The 25,283-nt window shown below is 41.1% G+C and overlaps 1 protein-coding gene across 1 annotated transcript in view; it reads right to left on the bottom strand.

Annotated features, from left to right (window-relative positions):
- Positions 1-25,283, bottom strand: part of ALG1 (ALG1 chitobiosyldiphosphodolichol beta-mannosyltransferase) — a 142,419-nt gene that overhangs the window by 68,144 nt on the left and 48,992 nt on the right. The window contains exon 3 of the mRNA XM_063428825.1: positions 19,800-19,903. Coding sequence (XP_063284895.1) covers positions 19,800-19,903 — 104 coding nt within the window. The remainder of the gene's footprint in view (positions 1-19,799; positions 19,904-25,283) is intronic.

Genomic DNA, 25,283 nt, shown 5'->3' with positions numbered 1-25,283 from the left:
ATATGTGGACATTGAAGGGGCACATTTGAGACACAGCCATTACAGTTTTTTTCAAACTTTGAATTTGTAAGCTGTGTCCATGTCCCATTTCAGAGTATTTGAGCAGGCTATATAATCAAACTACACCATACAGGCATACCATTTCTTAAAGAAGACATCCCAGGGTATTTCAACAGGCAGTTTTTGAACCTTAGCATGGGATCATTTTTCCGCTAGCTTGTGCCAAGTGTAGTGGTAATAAGCATTTTTCTACCTTTTTGACACACAGTGAGTTTGCACAGTATATTTTGCAAACCTTATGCGTGCTACGACTGTATAATACTTCATAAGCTGCTCAGTTATGTTGTCTGGATGTTGATGGGGCACATTTGAGACGCAGCCATTCAAATTTTTTCTACCTTTGAAGTTTTACCCTGTGTCCATGTTCCATTTTGGAGTAGTTTAGCTGGCTGGTTATTCAAACTTCCCCACAAACACATACTATTTATTAAAGAATACACCCCGGGGTAATTCAAAAGGCTTATTTTGAACCTTAGCGTGGGATCATTGTTTCGCTATTATGTAGTGGTAGTGTAGTGGTAATGAGGATTTTTTTACTTGTAAAACTTTTTTTACTTTTTAAAATTCGTTTTTAAACCTTTTTTTTTTTTTTACTTATTACAGCCTGTCAGAGCGCTCACTTCTGCAGGGATTGCGGCGATCTGGGGTTAACTTTAGTAAATGATGGAAATTTTCCATCTTTTGTCAAAAAGGGGTTAATTATATAAAAATATTACATGACTATGCAAGTAGAATTTGAATATATATATATATATATTTAAAATCTACGTGTATATTTCTGAATTTATTTATGTAATTTTGTACATGGATATATATATATATACATATAACATTTTATTATTTTTATTTATATATATATATATATATATATATATATAAAATTTCCTTCTAAGTGTATTGATATATATATATATATTAATATCAAAATACAGTTAGAATAAAATTACATATATTTATATATTTTTTTAATTACCGTATTTATCGGCGTATAACACGCACCGGCGTATAACACGCACCTCATTTTAAGAAGGAAATTCCAGGAAATTCCCCCCCCCATCCCATAGTGCCCCCCCCCCCTTTCCATAGTATTCTCCCCCCCTCCCATAGTATTCTCCCCCCTCCTCCCATGGTATTCTCCCCCCTCCTCCCATGGTATTCTCCCCCCTCCTCCCATGGTATTCTCCCCCCTCCTCCCATGGTATTCTCCCCCCTCCTCCCATAGTAGTCTCCCCCCTCCTCCCATGGTATTCTCCCCCCTCCTCCCATGGTATTCTCCCCCCTCCTCCCATGGTATTCTCTCCCCCCCTCCCATGGTATTCTCCCCCCTCCTCCCATGGTATTCTCCAGCCCTCCACCCATGGTATTCTCCCCCCTCCTCCCATGGTATTCTCCCCCCTCCTCCCATGGTATTCTCCCCCCTCCTCCCATGGTATTCTCCCCCCTCCTCCCATAGTATTCTCCCCCCTCCTCCCATAGTATTCTCCCCCCTCCTCCCATAGTATTCTCCCCCCTCCTCCCATAGTATTCTCCCCCCTCCTCCCATAGTATTCTCCCCCCTCCTCCCATAGTATTCTCCCCCCTCCTCCCATAGTATTCTCCCCCCTCCTCCCATAGTATTCTCCCCCCTCCTCCCATAGTATTCCCCCCCCCCCCTTGTCCCATTGTGCACTTTCCCTTGTCCCATAATTACTTACCTGTCTTGAAGCGTGGGCCGGCTTCACAGCGCGCACCGCGGTACAGGAACTTCAATTTCAGGTTCCGGTTTCCGGCGGGACTGAAAGGAAGTGTGCACAAGTGTGCACACTTCCTTTCAGTCCCGCCGGAAACCGGAACCTGAAATTGAAGTTCCAGTACCGCGATGCGCGCTGAACACCGGCCCACGCTTCAAGACAGGTAAGTAATTATGGGACAAGGGAAAGTGCACTATGGGACAAGGGGTAAGGGGTAAGTAAATATGGGATATCGGCGTATAACACACACCCATCATTTTCCCCCTATTTTCAGGGAGAAAAAGTGCGTGTTATACGCCGATAAATACGGTATTTTTACATGTTTTCATTTATTTGTATTTACTTATTATTTGTACTTTACAATAGTATATATATATTATATAGATATAATATCTGGCTATATCTCTCTCTCTCTCTTAAAAGGGCTGCATATTCAAAAGGGCTGCACTCACCTAAACATGCATATATTACAGGGTGCTACTGGGACCAAAATACAAAATACACAAACCAGTGCACTTGCTTATTAACTAAACAGTGATTTCAAATCCGAAATGGAATGGAATACATTTTTACCCTTTTTAGTTACTGGTCAGGCTCCTCCCAGCCATGTCTGAAATATTTTATTAACGAAATTACCGACTGACATGATTAACTTACCTTCTTCTACCCTTCTGACAACTCCCCAACCGGAACCTGTTAAAACACATCACTCTATAAATGTTCGCAGTCCCATTTTAACACATATAACGACTGGTACCCTCCAACCTCGGCATTTACAGATGCCTTTCCGACTTACTCCTGGCCCAACACACATTGATGGCAAGGGCCAGTTGCAATTGGCAGACCCTGTATTTGTATACGTTCCTACAACTGATTTATTTAGTTGGAAAACCCATAACCCCTCCTACACGGAAAAACCACAAGCTATGACTGATTTGGTCACATCGATCATACAAACCCACAACTGTACTTGGGCTGATTGTCAGCAGTTATTATTAACTCTATTTAATTCTGAGGAAAGGACCCGTATTAACCAAGCGGCCATTAAAGCTCTTGAGGAGACTGCCCGTACCCAAAACCAAGCAAATTCAGCAGCTTGGACTACTGCTCATTTTCCCAATACGGATCCTAAATGGAATATAAACGGTGCTGATATGGTTCATTTAAAAGCTTACCAACAAGCCATTATTACAGGCATGAAAGCAGGTGGGAAAAGGCTATAAACATGTCAAGAACAGCTGAAGTATTACAAAAAACTGATGAATCTCCTAGTGCCTTTTATGAGAGACTGCTTGAATCCTACAGACTTTATACCCATTTTAATCCCAAAGCCCCTGAAAATTCTTATATGATTAATTTGGCATTCGTCAGCCAGGCCCAGAGTGACATTAAAAGGAAATTGCAATGTTAGAGGGATTTGCAGGGATGTCCATAACACAGCTAATGAAAATCGCAAACAGGGTTTATATGAATAGGGAAGCTAAAACGAAGCGTGAGGAGGAACGAAGGATGAAAAAGAAAGTAGATATGTTAGTAGTTGCTATTACAGGTGTGGGTAGACAGGGAGATAAAAAGGGAAGGTGAGAATAGGATTGACAGGCTACCATTAGGCAGAAATCAATGTGCATATTGCAGAGGGGAAGGACATTGGAAAAGTGACTGCCCACAGAGGGGATATAAAGCATGATTTAGACAAGAGGAGAAAAGGGGACGAGATGGTTATAGAGGTGACTATAGGAGAAAAGGAAGTCTTGGAGGGAGCAACAGTAGTAACAGAGGAGACGTCCAGGAAGGTAGATAGTATCCAAGGGATAGGGACGATAGGGACTGTTACAAACTGTCATTTGAAACTGGCCCTTTAAATGAAAAATTGCCCTGCTTCCCTGGGTTGTGGAGAAGCCTATTTGCCAGCCTCCTTCCTCATGACTATGGCCCCTGGGAGATTGTGCCCCTGAAAACGTATGGACTTTTATTGGGTGTGTATGGCCCTTTAAGAACAGTCTGGGGACATATTGTGACTTTGCTGAACAATGCCCCTTTAAGACGGTGTCCCCAAACCTTTAATATACTGTGTTCCTGGCTTTCTCCCACTTGGTTCAGTAAATAGGGGTTTACTGAACCAAGTATTACACAGGCAGACCACCCAGAAGTGGAAGTGTGCAGGCAATTTACCTCCCAGGCTGTGAGGTTGCTGCAGGTTAATTGCCGACTGCTGGGTGGCCGCTGTTCGTGCAAACGAACATGTGGCGGCAGCCGTCTTTGTTAATTCGAACGAGGTCAGCGGTGTGTGTAGCCAAATTCATGGAACTAAAATCGGCTACACATTTCCGCGAACACCGCTGACCCTTACCTTCTCCCCTACTGAACTTTCAGCTGCAGAGACTAAGTCCCGTTCGAAGATTTGAACGCACGTTTGAATGGGACTAGTCGCTTTTCTGCATGAAATTGACCGACCGCACAGCCCAAATCTATGGAACTGTTTTGGGCAGGAAAATGTGCTGGTGGTCGGTCATAAAGGACTTCCGTCTATCTTTTTATCCACTGGAGGATTTTTGAGAGTGTTTATGTTTAAAGTATGCTGAGTTTAAATATGTAATTTTCATGGAGATTGGATGTATGGTTTTAAAGTTACAGGGTATGTGTAAAAACTGTATTTTTACTGTCTGTGATAATTATGTTAACATAATTATATCACAGGCAGAGGGGAGGATTTTGTGTGTAATTGCTGGGAGTGTTTTCGGTAATGTACGAGTTTGATTGGTTATTTTGTAACACCCTGTGGGTGGTCCAATCTAAGGGGATCCTGCATAAAAGAAGGTGCCAATAAACAGAATGACTTGACCCTCTAACTTGCAGCCTTGACTCATGTTTGTAGGGGACAGCTATAATCACTACAGGGATTGCTATGCTCTTCATACTCCCTTAGCGACTGAGCTCTTGTAAGAGCTCTTGTTCCTGATCCTGCTTCACTCTACAGAAGGAAGAGTATCACCTACTGGAGCCTGGTCATAGGTCCAGGGCGCAGAGTAGACAGCGAGATACCAGCCCAGCAGCGGTGGTTCGTGGAGTATGCATTACTTATGGTGGCTACGCAGTAGTTATGGTGTCTACGGTGCTGGTGGTCCTTTGGTGAGCGCTAGGAGCATCCATTCTACGGTCCAACTTCCAGCCAGCCTGGAGGCAACCGTATCAGGGACTTTGTGGGTCTGGCTGATACAGTCATGGAGGACTATTGATACATACCAGGCTCCATCCCCCTTGGCCGAGCGGAGTCTATGGTCGAAGTAACAATAGGGGAAAAGAAAAGTCCCTTCATGATTGATACGGGTGCTGAACACTCTGTTGTGACCTAATTAGTAGCCCCTCCCTCTGGAAAAAACTGTTACTGTAATAGGAGCTACTGGGAAAGAAGTAGTACCTGAAGTTTGATTAAAGTGACATAAGGAAGTACGAGACGATCTTCAAAAACCGTGGGTTGAGAAACATAGCACAGAGCAGCAAGTAGATGTTTTGACGGCCATAATAAAGCCTGACCACCTACCAACGTTTCCTAGCCAGAGTGTCTTGCAGAGACCTCTGTGAAGGGAAGAGAGGATCAGATGAACAACATTCCTTGCAGCCTTCACAAGTGGGATGCTGAGGTGCCGTCGCACGGTTGAAAATGTGGATGAAGACTTCCATTATAATGTATTTCTTTGTGTGTTTTAGTGTTTTTATTATATATACGGAATGCAAAGGTGACGGCATACAAGGCTGTGATAGTCGACTACAAAAACAGGTAACCAGATATCCCAAACTCTTATTTGGCACTCGCATTATGAATGTAAAGGATCTTTGTCTAAATGTAGATACTTAGACACTTATTCTAGTTTGTGTCAGCCAGTGTCAGGTGAACCAAAGTGCTTTGATCCCCAATTCTGACCCTGTACAATCTGGCTGGTTCTTCGAAATAGCTACTCTCAGGGGGCATTGATAAATAAAACTTTGTTAAGTACCACTTCTTCCTTAGGCATCCTACTATTCGATGCATGCAAAGCAATTTCTGGTAGTGGAAAACCTTGGAACATATGTGGTAATCTTAAGTGGGAATGAACCTATGGGTTTAATGATTAATATCTATGCCCTAGTAGAAGACCTATTGACCCTGATTGTCCAAATAGGAACTTCAACTTTTGCCCATATTGGTCATGTGTAGGGTGGGCGACCCGGGGAAAAACAGTAGACCAAGATCTGATAATTCAGAGGTTACCTACTACTCCTCCTTCTAAAATCAATGGAGTGTATCCTGTACACATGACAATTTCTAATCCACAGCAATTTATTAATAAGTTTAGGAATCTTTTCGGTTACCAAATATATGCTACATGGACAGACCCAGGAGCCATCCTATATATAGGCATTGAAACCGAGACCCTGAATGCCCAAACTCATCAGGTATTCCATTCCTTTTATGAGGAGATGAGTGTTGAAGATATAGTTCCCCACACTGTTAAGAACCTGTTCATTGATCTGGCTGAGAGTTTTGCAAGTAGTCTTAATATAACTAACTGCTTTGTATGTGGAGGTACAAATATGGGAGACCAATGGCCATGGGAAGCAAGAGAAATATGGTACCCTGGTTCTGAGACAAATGAGCAACAGATGCCTTCCCACTCCAGTAATCAAGCAACCATACGTGAAAATCGGAATGGCAATTAAAAACATCCATAATCGGTCATGTATGCTTAGCTAGGGGAAGCCCAATGTACAGGGAGTGCAGAATTATTAGGCAAGTTGTATTTTTGAGGATTAATTTTATTATTGAACAACAACCATGTTCTCAATGAACCCAAAAAACTCATTAATATCAAACCTGAATATTTTTGGAAGTAGTTTTTAGTTTGTTTTTAGTTATAGCTATTTTAGGGGGATATCTGTGTGTGCAGGTGACTATTACTGTGCATAATTATTAGGCAACTTAACAAAAAACAAATATATACCCATTTCAATTATTTATTTTTACCAGTGAAACCAATATAACATCTCAACATTCACAAATATACATTTCTGACATTCAAAAACATAACAAAAACAAATCAGTGACCAATATAGCCACCTTTCTTTTCAAGGACACTCAAAAGCCTGCCATCCATGGATTCTGTCAGTGTTTTGATCTGTTCACCATCAACATTGCGTGCAACAGCAACCACAGCCTCCCAGACACTGTTCAGAGAGGTGTACTGTTTTCCCTCCTTGTAAATCTCACAATTGATGATGGACCACAGGTTCTCAATGGGGTTCAGATCAGGTGAACAAGGAGGCCATGTCATTAGATTTTCTTCTTTTATACCCTTTCTTGCCAGCCACGCTGTGGAGTACTTGGACGCGTGTGATGGAGCATTGTCCTGCATGAAAATCATGTTTTTCTTGAAGGATGCAGACTTCTTCCTGTACCACTGCTTGAAGAAGGTGTCTTCCAGAAACTGGCAGTAGGACTGGGAGTTGAGCTTGACTCCATCCTGAACCCGAAAAGGCCCCACAAGCTCATCTTTGATGATACCAGCCCAAACCAGTACTCCACCTCCACCTTGCTGGCGTCTGAGTCGGACTGGAGCTCTCTGCCCTTTACCAATCCATCCATTTGGCCCATCAAGACTCACTCTCATTTCATCAGTCCATAAAACCTTAGAAAAATCAGTCTTGAGATATTTCTTGGCCCAGTCTTCACGTTTCAGCTTGTGTGTCTTGTTCAGTGGTGGTCGTCTTTCAGCCTCTCTTACCTTGGCCATGTCTCTGAGTATTGCATACCTTGTGCTTTTGGGCACTCCAGTGATGTTGCAGCTCTGAAATATGGCCAAACTGGTGGCAAGTGGCATCTTGGCAGCTGCACGCTTGACTTTTCTCATTTCATGGGCAGTTATTTTGCGCCTTGGTTTCTCCACACGCTTCTTGCGACCCTGTTGACTATTTTGAATGAAACGCTTGATTGTTCGATGATCACGCTTCAGAAGCTTTGCAATTTTAAGAGTGCTGCATCCCTCTGCAAGATATCTCACTATTTTCGACTTTTCTGAGCCTGTCAAGTCCTTCTTTTGACCCATTTTGCCAAAGGAAAGGAAGTTGCCTAATAATTATGCACACCTGATATAGGGTGTTGATGTCATTAGACCACACCCCTTCTCATTACAGAGATGCACATCACCTAATATGCTTAATTGGTAGTAGGCTTTCGAGCCTATACAGCTTGGAGTAAGACAACATGCATAAAGAGGATGATGTGGTCAAAATACTCATTTGCCTAATAATTCTGCACTCCCTGTATAACACACCTGTATGTGAGTTGTTTTGTCTAGGGAGGAAAGCATATAATGCTAGTAGCCATAATACTACCTGGTGGTCAGCTTCAAATGTCTCAGAGCCTACCAATCTTTTTGTTAATTACACCAATTTCAGAGAGGTATGGTTTGATCTATCGGCTACATCTAACTGGAGAGCCCCAGAAACATTATACTGGATTTGTGGTAAGAAGGCATATTCAGAATTACCACAAGATTGGGCAGGGAAATGTGTGCTAGGTATACTCAAACCATCCTTCTTTTTGTTACCAATCCAAACAGGAAACCTTGCGAGTTAAGGTCTAGGATGTAAATCTTAGGAAGAAGCGAGAACCATTAAATATAGGTAATTGAGAAGATGATGAATGGCCACCGCAGCAAATTATTAATTACTATGGACCTGCTACCTGGGCTGAAGATGGTAATTATGGTTACCGAACCCCCATATACATGCTCATCATAAGATTACAGGTGGTGGTTGCGATTATAACCAATGAGACAGCTGAAGCCCTTAACCTCCTGGCAAAACAGAATACCTGTGTGATGTCAGCCATTTACCAATAGGACCAATAGTAGGACAGCCCTGTGGGTGCAGCTATGACATATTACCTCCACAGACAACCCCAGACTACTGACAGTCCATATACCAATAGAGTACTCAGGAGGCCTGTCAGAATAGATGTGTTAATAGTTAGGCACCCTATTTAAACTGTGAACAGCTGAACTATCATTGCTCAGTTGTTCTGTGCTACTTCCCTTCAACTACCTGTGTTATTGTTTTACTCTCCTGGGTTACCTGACCTTGGCTTGCTTCTTCACTTCTGAACCTTTGCTGCCTGGATATATGAGCTTTGGACTGCTTTTGCTTTGCCCTTTCTGGAGTTTTATGCTTTGGACTCATTTTGTCTATCACAGCAAGTACTGCACGTCAGGTTTCATACTCTTAACCTGACAGCTCCTGCCATCTTTTCCACAGGTAAATGACACACGCACCCGTCCATCGGCCTGATCTAGAAGAAAATGTGATTCATCAGACCAGGCAACCATCTTCCAATGCTCCATGGTCCAGTTCTGACTCTCAAGTACCCATTGATGGCACTTTTGGTGATGACAGTGGTCATCATGGATAGTCTGATTGGTCTTCGGTTAGGCTGCCCCAAATGCAGAAAACTGCAATGCACTGCGTTTTCTGACACCTTTCTATCACCTTTCTATCATGGCCAGAATTAAGTTTTTCAGCAATCTGAGCTACAGTAGCGGACCAGATGGGCTAGCCTTTGTTCCTGTATACATCGATGAGCTTTGGATACCCATGAACCTGACAAGGATTCGCCGGTTGTTCTTCCTTGCACATCTTTGGTAGGTACTAACCACTGCATACCGAGAACATCCCACAAGACTTGTAACTTTGTAGGTGCTCTGATCCAGTCGTCTAGCCATCAATATTTTGTCAATCATATCTTTTCGCTTGCCCATTTCTCCTGCTTCTAACTCATGAAATTCAAGAACGGACTTGCTGCCTGATATATCCCACCCCTTGACAGTTGCCATTGTAACAATATAATCAATGTTATTCTCTTCACCTGTCAGTGACTTTCTTTTTTTTTTATATAATCATCTTTATTTTCTTATTATTTGGTTTTTACAGACAACCAATATCTTGGAAGGGAATTGAGAAACATAACAAAAACATTCATAAAATTTGCTTTTAGTTTACAATATAATCAATTCATAAATGTGTTGCCCTAATATAATAAATATATCGGTTGAAATCACAATATATCATGCAATCGCTAGCCTTCCAAAAGATATTTATAACACCCATACAATCATACATACATTCAGACTGAGAGATAGATACATCACAGCACATTGTCATAAACCAAAAAAAAATATATATCATGAAAAAAACATATCCATAATGTTAATTCAATATGAGTAGTAAGTATTCAGACAGACAGCCCTCACTAATATCAATTAAACATTTTGAGTCTTGAGTTGTTTTTGATTAAGAATAAGAATTATCTATGATGATCATACCTTTAGGCAAATGCCATTGTGAACCTGTCCTATATAACATCATGAATATGTACAACTTTTACTTACACAATGATATAACAATATTTCTGTACAGGGGATCAGCCGGTGTGGAAGAATAGATGGCAAACAATCCCATAATTCTTAGTTCGCTTAAATTGGGAGATAGGAGTATGTCAAAATTTCCCATATTTCGTTAACCTTGACACATTTCACTATTCATTCCAGTTGGCATAAACTTGGGAACCATCTATTCTCATTCATATATTGATATTAATTTATCAAACCACAATTTATAAATACCTTTTTTGAGCATGTTACTTATAAGATTATTTTACATCACTAATTGGAATTTAATTTGGTTAATAAGATGCCTTTTTTGAAAGGGAATAGATGATTTCCAGTTTCTAGCGATTATAATTTTGACGGCCACAAAACAGTGCAATGCTATACATTTAGTTCAGTTTACATTTAGTTTTTACTGTATCAAAATTCCAGTTATAATGTAGTAGAGCTAAGACTGGATTTTGTTCCAATTTATTGTCAGACAATTTATACAGAATATCAAAGGTCCATGACCATAATATTTTCACAATCGGGCACACCATATATGTATATATGACCCAACAGAAGAGCCACATCTCCAGCATATATCCTGAAGATGTGGAACATATTAGATCAAGATTAGTCTTGAAGGAGTATAATACCATTTATATATTAATTTAAAATGGCATTCAACCAAATTTAAGCCATGTACACATTTTGTCAGATGGGAAATAGAAGAACGCCATCCCTTTTCTGATATTAATATATCTAGTTCTTTTTCCCAAAACTCTATATTCTTAATAGGTATCTGGCCTATTTCTTTTAGCAGGACATTCGCTAATGATGTAACTTTTTTCTTAGATCTATTACAAAATATAATTTCTAAGTGATTAAAAATTGGGGATATATTATCAATAATAGAAGAGTGTAAATAATGTTTAATCTGTAGATAGGTAAAGATTTCTCTAGATGGTAGATTGTAGGTATTTACGATCTGTTGGAATGTTATTAATCTATTATCAATCATAATATCAGATATACTGTTTATCCCATGATTGATCCAAGTATTTAACGATAAATCAGTTACATTCTGTTCAATTACAGCTAAAGAACAAGTCTTTGGTATCTTGTTTGCGTAGCCCAACAATTTTCTAATCTCTTGCCAAGTATTTAATGATTGACTAAGTATATATGATTCAATCTGAGTAAAAATTGAGATTTACCCTGTAGTTCTTTCCACATCAAGAATTTCAGTTTGTTAGGCATAACGGCCTGTGATTCCAGAATATACCAAGGTTCGTCAAAGAATTGTGGGTCTTGAAGATAATACATTTTTGTAATTTATAATTCATATCTTTAATCATTCTAAGAATAGTAATCTCCATTATATCCTCTATACGTGCAGGTATGTCAATCCCAAGATATCCTATTTCCTTGTTGGACCAAATAAAATTATATGTGTCCGATAGTCTCTTAACCACATTCTTTGATAGATTGATATACATGGCAACCGATTTCGAAATATTCAACTTGAAATTGGAGACCAGACTATAGGAATCGATTTCTTGCATAAGAAAGGGCAGAGATGTTTCTGGGGAGGTAAGTGAAATCATAGCATCGTCTGCATACAGAGATATTTTTATTTCTGTATGTCCAATGGGGAATCCTTTAATGTTAGGGTTATTCCTTATACTAATAGCCAAAGGCTCTAAAGTTAGAATATATAAAAGTGGGGATAGTGGGCATTCCTGTCTGGTGCCATTTCTAAGTAAAAACCATCCAGCTAGAATGTTAGGACCCACTGTCCTAGCAAAAGGGTTGGAATATAGTGCAATAATTGCGTTACAAATTCTGCCCTGCAAACCAAACGCTATTAGCAGATATCCCCAACCGACCCTGTCAAACGCTTTCTCAGCGTCTAAAGGCAGGGTCAGGAGGGGAATATCATGTCTACTAGCCATATCCAATATGTCTATTATTCTTCTAGTATTATTAGAAGACATGCGACCAGGTACAAACCCAATTTGATCTCGGTGGATCAAATTATCGATAACAGTTTTTATTCTAGCAGCAATAATTGCGGAATAGATCTTCATGTCCACGTTTATTAGGGCTATGGGTCTATAATTTTTTGGATCGTTAGGGTCTTTATTGGGCTTTAAGATAGGAATTATATGGGCGGAGCCTGACCGCTGAGCCGTGCAAACGTGTCTGCCACGAGCTCCTGCCTGGCGGGCAGATTTCGGGACACAAGCGGCAGTTTCAGAGCCCAAAGACGCCCGAGGGTGCACCACCCGCGTAGGGGGTGGCCCACAGCACCAAACGATACCACCCCGAGGCCCGTCAGGACCAGGAAAGCGGAGATCCGAATGCGGCCTACCGGGGCTGAAGCTGGGGGGAGACGGCCACTCCCCTCAGCGCAAGAGTCCTCAAGCAGATTTGCATCAGCCTACCCCCCCCCCCCTCTGGGGGTAATCCCGGTCCCCACTGGACACACCGACCAGTCTTGAAAGCAGAGACGCCAGCTACACGAAACGCTATACTACCAGGCACATGGGACACAGCCAAAATGGCCGCCCGGCACAAACAAAGAAGGCGGAAAACCCGCACCCAGCCACCCGTGTCCCCGCTGGAGCTCTTCGATCGGCTCTGCGCGGGCTTCAGGAATGCTCTGCAGAGCCGGGGAGCAACCCCCCACCAAGCGTATACCATGGTGGCCTCGTGGATAAGACCGGCAACGAGACGTAGCCAATACGTGCAACTACCACGAGCCTCCAGGGAGGCCATCCGGCAATGCAGACTCCAGCGGGCCTCGAGGCGGGAAAGGGCGCCATACCTCTGGGGAGCACGCTACAACCCGCAAGAAAGCGACACCAGGTATTTTCAGCAACCCAAGCACACGAGTACCCACATCGTCCAACACCCCGACACCAAACGCAGCAAGCTCCAAATCCTCCCGGCATACGCCGCAACGCATGAGGCGGTGAGGATATACACCCTGCACAGCAACACCAAAGCAGACCTCCGAAGCAGAGACGCCCAGGTTGGGGGGGCCATGGCGGAACGATAAGCAGTAATGGCACATGGGACTTACCAGCACTAGGTATAGGCTGAACCACCAGCCACACCACTCCACAAGGCTATTCTTAGCCTGGACTGTCCTGAACTCTCACATCTCCTAGACACCCAGATACAGTGATCTAATGCTTACTCCACACAGTTTAGGCTCCCATGCCAGCACCTGCTATTATTAGTATATTATGTTTTATTATTATATTATGTCTTGTTTTTATTATTTTTTGATGTATCAGACTACCCCTACCACATAATATGGTACTGCAAACTATAGATTGTGCACTAGGGCCCGTCCTATACAGTTTAAAGCGAGAGCGCAAGGTTGAATGCCGTATAAATAATGCCGCCTGAAATAACTAGCACAACCTATGAGCCTAACTTGTTATTAGCTATTGCATACCAATGTTTAGTAAATTGCTAGTGTAGAGGGAAACCGCCAGTTAACTCACTGCTTTAACTTTCCTACAGCCGAGTATGTAACACAACGAGTGTAGCCCTATGCTATGATGTCTACAAATGCAGTGCTCCCACTCTATGTCTCTCCTCTGTCTTTTCTTTCATGCCAAGCTCCTCTAGACCCATTACTCCAGAGAGATTCTAGACAGTTGTAAATCTGGTATAAGAGTAAACGTTTAACCTCCTCAGACATACGATACCATAGATATGACATACCATTTACCAAAAGCCTGAACGAGACAAAACCGTTTTTAAGCTTGTTTAGCCTAGCGTGTATACCATCATAATATTGTTAAAAAGTCAGTTATTCTTCTGTTAAAACAAAACAAAAATGTGCAAACCTCTCGTGCCACTGTTAATCCTATGCTTAACTACTCACATACGCTGCTGTGGCGTAAGTTTATGCTTTGTTATCACCTGCACGACAAAAATAAAGAATTAAAAAAAAAAAAAGATAGGAATTATATTAGATTGAAGAAGTTCTTTGGGGAATTAATTATTTTCAATGATTTCATTAAACATGTCCATTAAATCATATATTTATAAAAAGCATTTGTAAAGCCATCAGGGCCAGGAGTTTTATTCCATGGTAATTTTTCAATTTGTTGTTGTACTTCTTCATAAGTAAATGGGGAATTGAAAAACGCTAATTCTGATGAGGAGATTTTTGGAATCTGAATATTTTCAAGATATTTTTGGACATCAATGTGAGAAGGAATATCCTTTAGGTTATATAGTTGTTTGTAATACTGATTACATTTTTCTCCAATTTGAGATGGAGTAGTATAGATATTATCTCCATCAATTAATTTTTCCACTCTATTTCTAGCTTGGTGAATTTGTAATCTTTTTGTCAGATTTTTAGAGTCTCTGTTCCCCGTATGATAATGATTCACTTTTAGTTTAGTTTAGAATTCTCTGTTCTTTTTTAAGATTAATTAGATTTTGTGTTAGTTTTAATAAAGATCTTAATTCCACAGAGGATTGTTTTTTATTTAAATTTGAGAGCCTATAAAATTCTATGTATACGTCTGCCAGAGATTGTCCGTTATTTTTTTAAAAAATATGTCCCATTTTAATCAGGTAACCTCTTGTCACAGCTTTTTGTGTGAACCAATTAGTCGCACAAGAAGTATCCTGAGAATGATTTTCTTAAAAAAAAAAAAAAGGGTTATTAAGGACAATAGATCACTTCTGTTTTTTTCGTTTTCAATTAGTAGGTTGTTAAGTCTCCAAGTAGAGGTTCCTGGATGGGCAACAATTTCCATAATAATGAAGCTATGATCAGCCCATAAGTTTTGCTTAATCTTAACTGTGTGGACAGTTTTTAGGGAGTTTGCGTTCGTTAGACATAGATCAATTATTGAAAATGAACCATGAATATTAGAGTAATGAGTGTAATCTCTCTCAAAGGGTTTATAAATACGCCATACATCAAAAAGATTGTACGAATTACATATATTGCTAAATCTTTTAGCTTGTTTGTGTAGTTTTTGGTCTATACCGATCAGTGCATGGGATTGTTTATCCAAAGTAGGATTTAGTACACAATTAAAATCTCCAGCAATGATCAATATTCCCTTGGAGATTTTATCAACCTTAGTCATTATATGGGAGAAAGTAGTCATTGGGTCAACATTAGGCAAATACAAATTCACCAACGTGTATATCTTATTGTCAATATTACAAACTAGAATAATATATCTAGCTTCTTTGTCCAATTCACAGTGAATAACTTCCAATTTAAGATCATTCCTAAATATAATTGCGACACCCCTTTTTTTCCTATCAACCATAGAAGCATGAATAATTTTTGAATATAGGTCACCTCCCCACCTTTGTCATTGTCAGTGGCTTTCATGTTGTTGCTAATCAATATAGATAGACAGGCAGACTCATTAACTTGGGGGGAATCCCAGGGAGCCCCCCGCGCCAGATCCGTCCTCCTGCAGCCCCCCCGGCCATGTGAGAGTGAGGTCCTTGCAAGGACCTCACAATCACATGGCCGGGTTAGCTGCCTTCTGCATTGCCAGCAGGGGGACTGCCTGTAATGACAGGTAGTCCCCCTGCTGGCTGGAAATAAAATAAAATAAAATAAAGTTAAATAAGTGTAAAAAAAAATAAAAATAATATACTTAGATCATATATATATATATATATATATATATATATATATATATTTACACACACACACACACATACACTGTCTAGGTGTATTTTACTATTAATATATATATAATAAATATCAAATTACACGTAGACTGATACTGATTATATATATAATTATTGTTATATATATATATATATATATATATATATAGAATATACAAAAGGAAGGCTTGCACTCACGGTCTGTATAATGAAATATCTTCTTTATTCCAAAATTTTAAAACATGATATAAGTCATCGACGTTTCAGCCATCTATTGTGGCTTTCATCAGGATCAGTTTAGCAGTGCTAAATTATACAGACCGTGAGTGCAAGCCTTCCTTTTGTATATTCTATTATTATCTTTGGCTATGGCTTTGATGCACCCGGCATTATATCAATAAATATACTTGAAAGTGTGTGTGCAGGGCACCAATGGATTCTATATATATATATATAATATAAAAAAAAATGTCAGTACGTTAAAAAATAAAATTAAAAAGATAATTAAAAATAATAAAAAAATATATAGATGTGTTATTTCGTTCTAACTGTATTGTGATATTAATATATATATATATATATTTATATCAAAATACACGTAGAACGAAATAATATATACCTATATATATAAATATATACGTATATATCACTATATATATATACCTATATATAAATAAAAATACTTTTTAAACATTTTATATATATATATATATATATATATATATATATATATATATATATATATATATATATATATATATACACACACACATTCATTCTACATAAATATTTACCGTATATACTCGAGTATAAGCCGAGTTTTTCAGCCCATTTTTTGGGCTGAAAAACCCCAACTCGGCTTATACTCGAGTCAGAGTCTGTATTATGGCAATTTGCATTGCCATAATACAGACTGGGGGGAGAGGGGGGCTGGCAGAGCGGCTACTTACCTGTCCTGCAGCTCCTGTCAGCTCTCTCCTCCTCCGCGCCGTCCGTTCAGCACCTCGGTCAGCTCCCAGTGTAAGTCTCGCGAGAGCCGCGGCTCTCGCGAGATTTACACTGGGAGCTGACAGAAGAGCAGAACGGACGGCGCAGAGGAGGAGAGAGCTGACAGGAGCTGCAGGACAGGTAAGTACAGCTCTGCCAGCCCCCCTCTCCCCCCCACTGAACTGCCACTGGACCACCAGGGAAGGAGAGCCCCCCTCCCTGCCATATATCAAGCAGGGAGGGGGGACGAAAAAAATAAAATATAAATAAAATAAGAAATAAAATAATAAAAAAAAAATTAATAATAAAAAAGGGGTATAAGGACCACTATGGGAGGGGGGAGGGGGGGTATAAGGACCACTATGGGAGGGGGGGGGTATAAGGACCACTATGGGAGGGAGGGAGTGGGTTAAGGACCACTATGGGAGGGAGGGGGGTATAAGGACCACTATGGGAGGGGGGGGGTATAAGGACCACTATGGGAGGGAGGGGGTGGGTTAAGGACCACTATGGGAGGGAGGGGGGTATAAGGACCGCTATGGGAGGGAGGGGGGGTATAAGGACCACTATGGGAGGGAGGGGGGGTATAAGGACCACTATGGGAGGGAGGGGGGTATAAGGACCACTATGGGATGGAGGGGGGATAAGGACCACTATGGGAGGGAGGGGGGTATAAGGGCCACTATGGGAGGGAGGGGGGATAAGGACCACTATGGGACGGAGGGGGGGGATAAGGACCACTATTGGAGGGAGGGGGGTATAAGGACCACTATGGGAGGGAGGGGGGTATAAGGACCACTATGGGAGGGGGTGGGATAAGGACCACTATGGGAGGGAGGGGGGGTATAAGGACCATTATGGGAGGGAGGGGGGGGTATATGGACCACTATGGGAGGGATGGGGGGGGATAAGGAACACTATGGGAGGGAGAAGGGGGATAAGGACCACTATGAGAGGGAGGGGGTGGGATAAGGACCACTATGGGAGGGGAGGGGGAAGTAAGGACCACTAGGGGAGGGGAGGGTAAGGACCACTAGGGGAGGGGTGAGTCAGGACCACTGGGGGGGGAGTGAAGGAACACGGGGGTGGGGAGGTAAGGACCACTGAGGGAGGAGGAGGGGAAGTCAGGACATATGGGGGGGGAGGGGGCGGCAATTTTTTTTTTGCCTACGGCGGCAAATATCCTTGCACCGGTCCTGCACACACTGCATTCACACACTGCATTCATGCACACACACACTGCACTCATACACACACTGCACTCATACACACACGCTGCACTCATACACACACACATACGCACACACTGCATTCATTATACACACACTGTAAATAAATATTCAATTAATATATTTTTTTTAGGATCTAATTTTATTTAGAAATTTACCAGTAGCTGCTGCATTTCCCACCCTAGTCTTATACTCGAGTCAATAAGTTTTCCCAGTTTTTTGGGATAAAATTAGGGGCCTCGGCTTATATTCGGGTCGGCTTATACTCGAGTATATACGGTATGTAATATTTTTACATAATTAGTTATCTTAATTAATTAAAATTAGCGGGACCTGCCTGACAACCCATGCCGAAAGTATAGGGAATTTAATTTGCTAGCACTGTATTTAACCCTATAACTTTCCAAGACACCATAAAACCTGTACATGGGGGGTACTGTTTTACTCGGGAGACTTCACTGAACACAAATATTAGTGTTTCAAAACAGTAAAATGTATTACAACGATGATATCACCAGTAAAATAGAATTTTTTTTGCATTTTTCACGCACAAACAGCACTTACACGGACGATATTATTGCTGTAATACTTTTTACTGTTTTGAAACACAAATATTTGTGTTCAGCAACAGTATCCCTCATGTACAGGTTTGATGGTGTTTTCAAAAGTTACAGCGTCAAATATAAGGCTTGTGTTTCATTTTTTTTCACATTAAAATTCGCCAGATTGGTTACGTTGCATTTGAGACCCTATGGTAGCCCATAAGAATGAAAATTACCCCTATGATGGCATTCCATTTGCAATAGTAGACAACCCAAGGTATTGCAAATGGGGTATGTCCAGTCTTTTTAGTAGCCATTTGGTCACAAACACTGGCCAAAATTGGCGTTTTTTGCATTTTTCACACACAAACAAATACTAACGCTAACTTTGGCCAGTGTTTGTGACCAAATGGCTACTAAAAAGACTGGACATACCCCATTTGCAATACCTTGGGTTGTCTACTATTGCAAATGGTATGCCATTATGGGTGTAAATTTAATTCCTGGGCTACTATACAGTCTCAAAGGCAACGTAGCCAATCTGGCGAATTTCTATTTCAAATGTAACGTGCTATATTTGACCCTGTAACTTCCCAAAACACCATAAAACCTGTACATAGGGGGTACTGTTTTACACGTGAGCCTTTGCTGAATACAAATTTGTGTATTTTATTACAGTAAAAGCAAACAGTTTTATGACATTGACAGTTAAAATGTCATGTAGAACTAAAAAAATAAATAAAAATCTTATTTTCTCCCATTTTTTTCATATTAAATTATGTTTCATAGCTAAATATATGATATTAAATGAAATCCCTGTTTCCCCTGAATAAAATGATATATAAGAAGGGTGGGTGCATTTAATATGAAAGAGGTGAATTACGGTTGGACAGACATATAGTGCAAATGCCAGGTTTTGTTTACGTTTTGTTTTGTTCACAATGTGTAGATTTGGCTCAGTCCTTAAGGGGTTAAACTGAGTGGGGCAGCAGTGACCCAAAAAGATAATTCAGGTCTGCCTGGAGGTTAGCCACATGCCATACTGCGCACAGCAATCTTCCACTAGTAATATAAAATTTTATAAAACTGAAAGTGTTGAATATGGAAAATAGTTACTTTAAGTGCAAAATGTTCTACTTCTAAAAAGCGAATGCATTAATAAGCGTTTCTCACCTGAAGGAGAATATAGGAAGGTGTGTCCATATTCAACAACACGTAAAAAAGCTGAAGAGCTTGAATGATCACCTTTATAATATACTGACCAATACGTGGTCCAACTGAAAAACAAAATTTAAAAAACAGAAAAGTTAAAAAAGAAGCATATGGTAAAAGAGTTGCCTTACTGTTTACATCACTAATAAATAAGTTGCAGAGACAATAAAACTGTTATTGAGTTGTACAAATAAATAGAAAATGTAGCACTTTTTTTTTTTTTTTTTATAATTCTTTATTTTAGTTGTGCATAGAGTAAACAGACAAATTTGCACTGCCACAACAGCTGGTGCGAACATAAAGGAAACATGCAATTATAATAGTGTAGCTTCCAAAAAACCTTACACTTTTTTTTTTTTTGTAGAAACAAAATTAGGTTACATAAGATACATTTTAACTCTAGGTTCTGACATTGCCAGCATTGTCACGTTTAAGGTTGCTTATTCTCCTGTGCAGCAATATCTGTTATCGTTGCTTTACATCTCTATTGTGAGAGAGCCTAAACATCATAGTGAAAATACATGAAATAAGTGTGATCAGGTATTGCTTAACGTTGCTGGGTTTGCTATGTTAGGTGGTTAGGATCATATGATTAATTGCAGCCAGCTTCCAGTCGCTCCCTTACATGAGTGAGTATATAAAGATGCCTATATATAATTTGCACTGACAAAATATAGCTAACACAATAAAAACTAAAATAATATAGAACTAAAATAATATAGAACCACTGGGAACCGGTTGTCTTAAGAACAGTAACTAACGCAAGGTGCTTGGAACACGTAGCCTGCTGTACATGCAAGGGGAATCTATATACATTAAAGACAACATAGGTGAGTGTCGTTGCTCTCATTGTGTGTATATATGATGCACAGCTCAATTATGGAGTAAGCGAGTGGTGGGATGGGAGTTGTGTGTGTGGTAGTTCGCTGGCATTGGCTGTTTCGTGTGGTACAAAAAATATCATGCATTAAGTAGGTAAAACAGAGTGAATATGGTGTAGCATATAACATGTTAATAACTTGTTTCTCTTCTTGGGTCTGGCGAGTTTGCGGAGTCCAATTAGCTGGTGTCGGGAATAGTCGGAAGTTAGCCCTCCTTTCAGCGTGAGGCAGCCTTTGGGCCGGTAATACATGCATGCAGGGCCCAGAAAATTTAGATAGCATATAAAAAAAAAAAAAACGTGAGGAGTGAGAAATACCGCTGGTCGGAAATGATTTGGTGTGTCCGTGGAAGTCTATTCAATGTGGCTGGTAGGTTGCGGAGAGTCAGTGGTTCAGCCCATGCCCGTCGGGTACAGTCCCAGTGGCCAGGAAGATTGTTCCTTAGTGAGCTTTGTCGCTGATCTCCACCAGCTTTGCGTCGGGGCTCCTTGCTGCCCAGTCGCCTTGCTCTTCCTCCTTGCAGTCGTGTTCAGGGCCTTGTTTTGAGGTCTGTCTCCAGTAATCAGTGGATTGTGAGACTGTGTGGTACCCCAGTTTGCGGTTGCATCTTGGAGGGATGGGGTCGAGCTCTGCTGAGCGCCGTTTCTCGGATCAGGTGTGTAGCCGGCATGGCAGGCTGATTTAGTTGTCCCGCGCCCATTAAAGTGTGAACGGCGGTGATTGCGTAGTTTGGCGGCCTTTCTGGGTGCCTGTGGCGGGTGCCTATAATGGCGCCGACGGGTCACTGGCCGAATCCATGTAGCCACTAGTCTTGCTGCCCGGTGGTAAGTCATTCCACGGTTGTGTAGCATGGTCCAAAGGCTCTTGCAGAGCCGGTCGAACTCCCCTAGGGGGTGCGTGGGTGGTTGGGTGTACGTGCTCCGCTTTTGGGGCCTTCGCTGGGCGGCCATCTTAGCTGCGTCCCAGTGGCCTAATATTTGCCGGTGCTGGTCCGGCTGTGTGGGGCAGATCCCGTTTCGGATTTGCTGCTGTGTCTCAAGCTTGAAGATTTAGGTACCGGGATATCCCTCACCGGCAGGGGGGGGAGGAATTTTACCAGGAGACCTCCAGGTGCGTGGCTGCAGGCGGTGTGGAGATCGGCCGCTTCCCTCGTTTGGTCTGAGTAGGCCTCGGATCTATCCGTGGTTAGATGCCTCCGATTTCGGTCGGGATACCTGAGTCTTGGCTCCACGGTTTGGTACTCATTTCCCCAGGTCGCCCAACCGTCTTATTAGTGGTTTTTGCCCCAATTTTGGCTTATTTAGAGCATTTTTGCACGGAGCTTGTCTCCTGTGCGACCTCTCAGCATGGTAGCTTGGCTCCGCCCCCAAATGTAGCACTTTTAAAACAGAAGGTAATAACAGAATAATAATCACCTTTAATATAGTAGTGTTGATACTTTAGGTGACACTTAGAAAGCACCATAGGTACCTATAGATAATAAAACATAGTGTTGATGGTATAGAACCGAAATATATATGTATAAATGGTATATATGGTTCACACCTCCATATGATCTCACGTTAAAAAAATTGACGGACACTCTCACCTGGAGCTCCGTCAATTAATTTACTCTCATGTCTTAAATCAGGTTAAATCAGGTCTTGTTCCTTTTACTTAGATAATTACCAATCTTTTCTCTAGATGGTAATGATCTTTAATTGGTATCCAGATGGAGTCTTTCGTTAAGTCCCAGCTGTACCATTGGTCTGGGGGTGGTAAGAGGATGAAAAAGACAATTCAATCCCTAATTGTTTATTGAAGGCCCTCCAAAACCGGGACACGAACGGAGAACCTCTATCATATACTATATTGTAAGGAATGCAATGCAGATGGACAATTTATCATATAAAGATTATTACCAGGTCTTGAGATTTCTTGAAAGGAAAAAAAATGAGCCATTTTAGAAAAACGGTCCACAACCATGAGAATCGTGGTATAACCATTAGAACTATGAAGTTCAACAATGAAGTCCATGAACAAGTGGGACCATGGGACCTCAGGAATAGGAAAAGTTTGCAACAACCCACAAGGGAGTTTATGAGGCAATTTGGAAACCGCACAAACAGAACAAGCCTGCACATACTCCTTAACATCCTTCCTGAGGGAATCCCACCAGATTACCTCATGATAGCAGAAGTGGATTTATTAATACCTGGGTGACCAGCAGACACATTGTCGTGAAACACCTTCATGATATTAACCCTTTCGCCCAATGGAACGAACAGTTTGTCCTGAGGTTTACCGCAGGGCGCGTGAGACTGAGCCTCCATGATGGAGCCAAGCAGTGGAGAGGACAATTAAAGGACAGTGGACGCAATGATACATTCCAGGGGAATGATATGGGACGTTTCTTGCTCTAGTATAGCCTCAGTATTGAACAAGGCGTCGGCCTTGACATTTTTAGAGCCAGGTCTATAAGTGATAAGAAAATTAAAGCAAAAAAAGAAATACCACCTAGCTTGTCTAGAAGATAATCGTTTGGCATCTCCTATGTAAGCCAGGTTTTTGTGATCAGTAATGATCAAAAGGGGGTCCTTGGAACCCTCTAAGAGATGTTGCCACTCCTTGAGAGCTAAAATAATGGGCAACAATTCTCTATTATTAATATCTTAATTGCGCTCAACAGGAGACAACTTTCTAGAAAAATAACCACAAGGATGTAACAGAGTTTCCTGGCTCGCCCTCTGGGAGAGAACTGCCCCTACCCCTGTCTCTGAAGCATCAACCTCCAGTATGAAAGGCTTACTGGTGTCAGGATGTATCAATATGTCGGCAGAGGCAAACCGCTGTTTGAGAGTTTCAAAGGCTTCAATAGCCTCCTTAGACCATATCGTACTACTAGCTCCCTAGCGTGTCATATTGGTGATGGGGGCTATTACTGAAGAAAATCCCTTTATAAATCTTCTGTAATAACTGGCGAAAACAATGAACCTTTGAATGGCTTTCAACCTAGTGGGTAAAGGCCACTGTAAAACAGACTCTAGTTTTTTTAGGATCCATCTGAAACCCTGAGGCAGAAATATTATATCCTAAAAACTGTACTTCAGACTGGTCAAAGATACATTTTCCAATTTACAATAAAGTTGTTTTTTTAACTAGGTTTGCAGAACTTGTTTAATGTGATAGTGGTGAGACTGGAGGTCAGGAGAATAAATAAGGATATCATCCAGATAGACCAAGACAAACGAGTAAATGTAATCCCTGAGTACATCATTAATGAAATCTTGGAAACTCGCTGGAGCGTTACACAACCCGAATGGCATCACTAGATATTCATAGTGTCCACTTCTGGTATTAAATGCAGTCTTCCACTCGTGGTTTTCCTTGATTCTCACTAAGGTCAAGCTTAGTAAACACTTCAGCGCCCTGGAGTCTGTCAAATAATTCAGCAATAAGAGGAATGGGGTAGGCGTCCTTAATGGTGATTTTGTTCAATGCCCTGTAATCGATACATGGGCGCAACTCATCATCCTTTTTAGATGCAAAAAAAGAATCCTGCAACAGCAGGCGAGGATGATTTTCGCATATGGCCTTTTCGCATGAATCCTTAATATATTCCTCCATTACACTACTCTCCTGAAGAGATAAAGCATAGACTGCTCCCTTAGGTAGCATAGCGCCGGGTAGTAAGTTAATGGAACAGTCATATGGTCTGTGAGGAGGTAGAGTATTAGACTGAGTCTTGCTGAATACTTCTTTAATGTCTCGGTATTGTATAGGGATCTCAGGATTTTGAGGTGTACTAGTGGGTAATTCAATAGTGCCCACTCTTTTGGTGACATGAAATATACACCTTTCATTACACTCCTTACCCCATTCTAATATCTCCACATTAGCCCAGTCAATGTGAGGGTTATGCTTGCTAAGCCATGGAAATCCTAATATGATAGGACAAGAAGGAGATGCAATCACCTGAAATGTAATCTCTTCCTTATGTAAGGCACCAATGGAAATATTAATGGGGAAGGTTTTATGCGTTATCATTGGTTGTGAGAGTGGTCTCCCATCAATAGCTTCGACAGCTAGGGGTGATAGTCTCTCCTTGATGGGTATAGTATTACCCCTGACAAATTGAACGTCAATGAAATTTCCAGCAGCACCTGAAGGGCTTTGCATGAAAAGTTATTTTTGTCAAAGGCGACAGAAATATCATGGAGCAATCTATTTTTATTCTTTCCAGAGGACGTCTCCATTATACCTAAGACCTGTCCCCTTAAGGTGCTTAGGTGCGGTAGTTTTCCGGACGTATGGGACAATTGTTTCTCATATGTCCCTTTTTACCGCAGTATAAACATAGGCCTTCTCTTCTCCTATATTGTCTTTCTGCCTCAGACAGTCTAGAGACCCCCAACTGCATGGGTTCGGGTTCGGACTGTACAGGAATTTCAGGGACAATAGGTCTGGAGAAACGGGGAGCTAAAGGCATAGTCATGCGTCTGGTCTTGTTTCTTGTTGAGAGTAGCCTCTCTGGTTCTCAATCTATTATCAATCTGCATGACAAAAGTGATAAATTCATTAAGCA

The sequence above is a fragment of the Pelobates fuscus genome, chromosome 8 (assembly GCF_036172605.1).
Source record: "Pelobates fuscus isolate aPelFus1 chromosome 8, aPelFus1.pri, whole genome shotgun sequence".
Classification (NCBI taxonomy): domain Eukaryota; kingdom Metazoa; phylum Chordata; class Amphibia; order Anura; family Pelobatidae; genus Pelobates; species Pelobates fuscus.
This window is presented reverse-complemented; position numbering and strand designations above follow the sequence as displayed.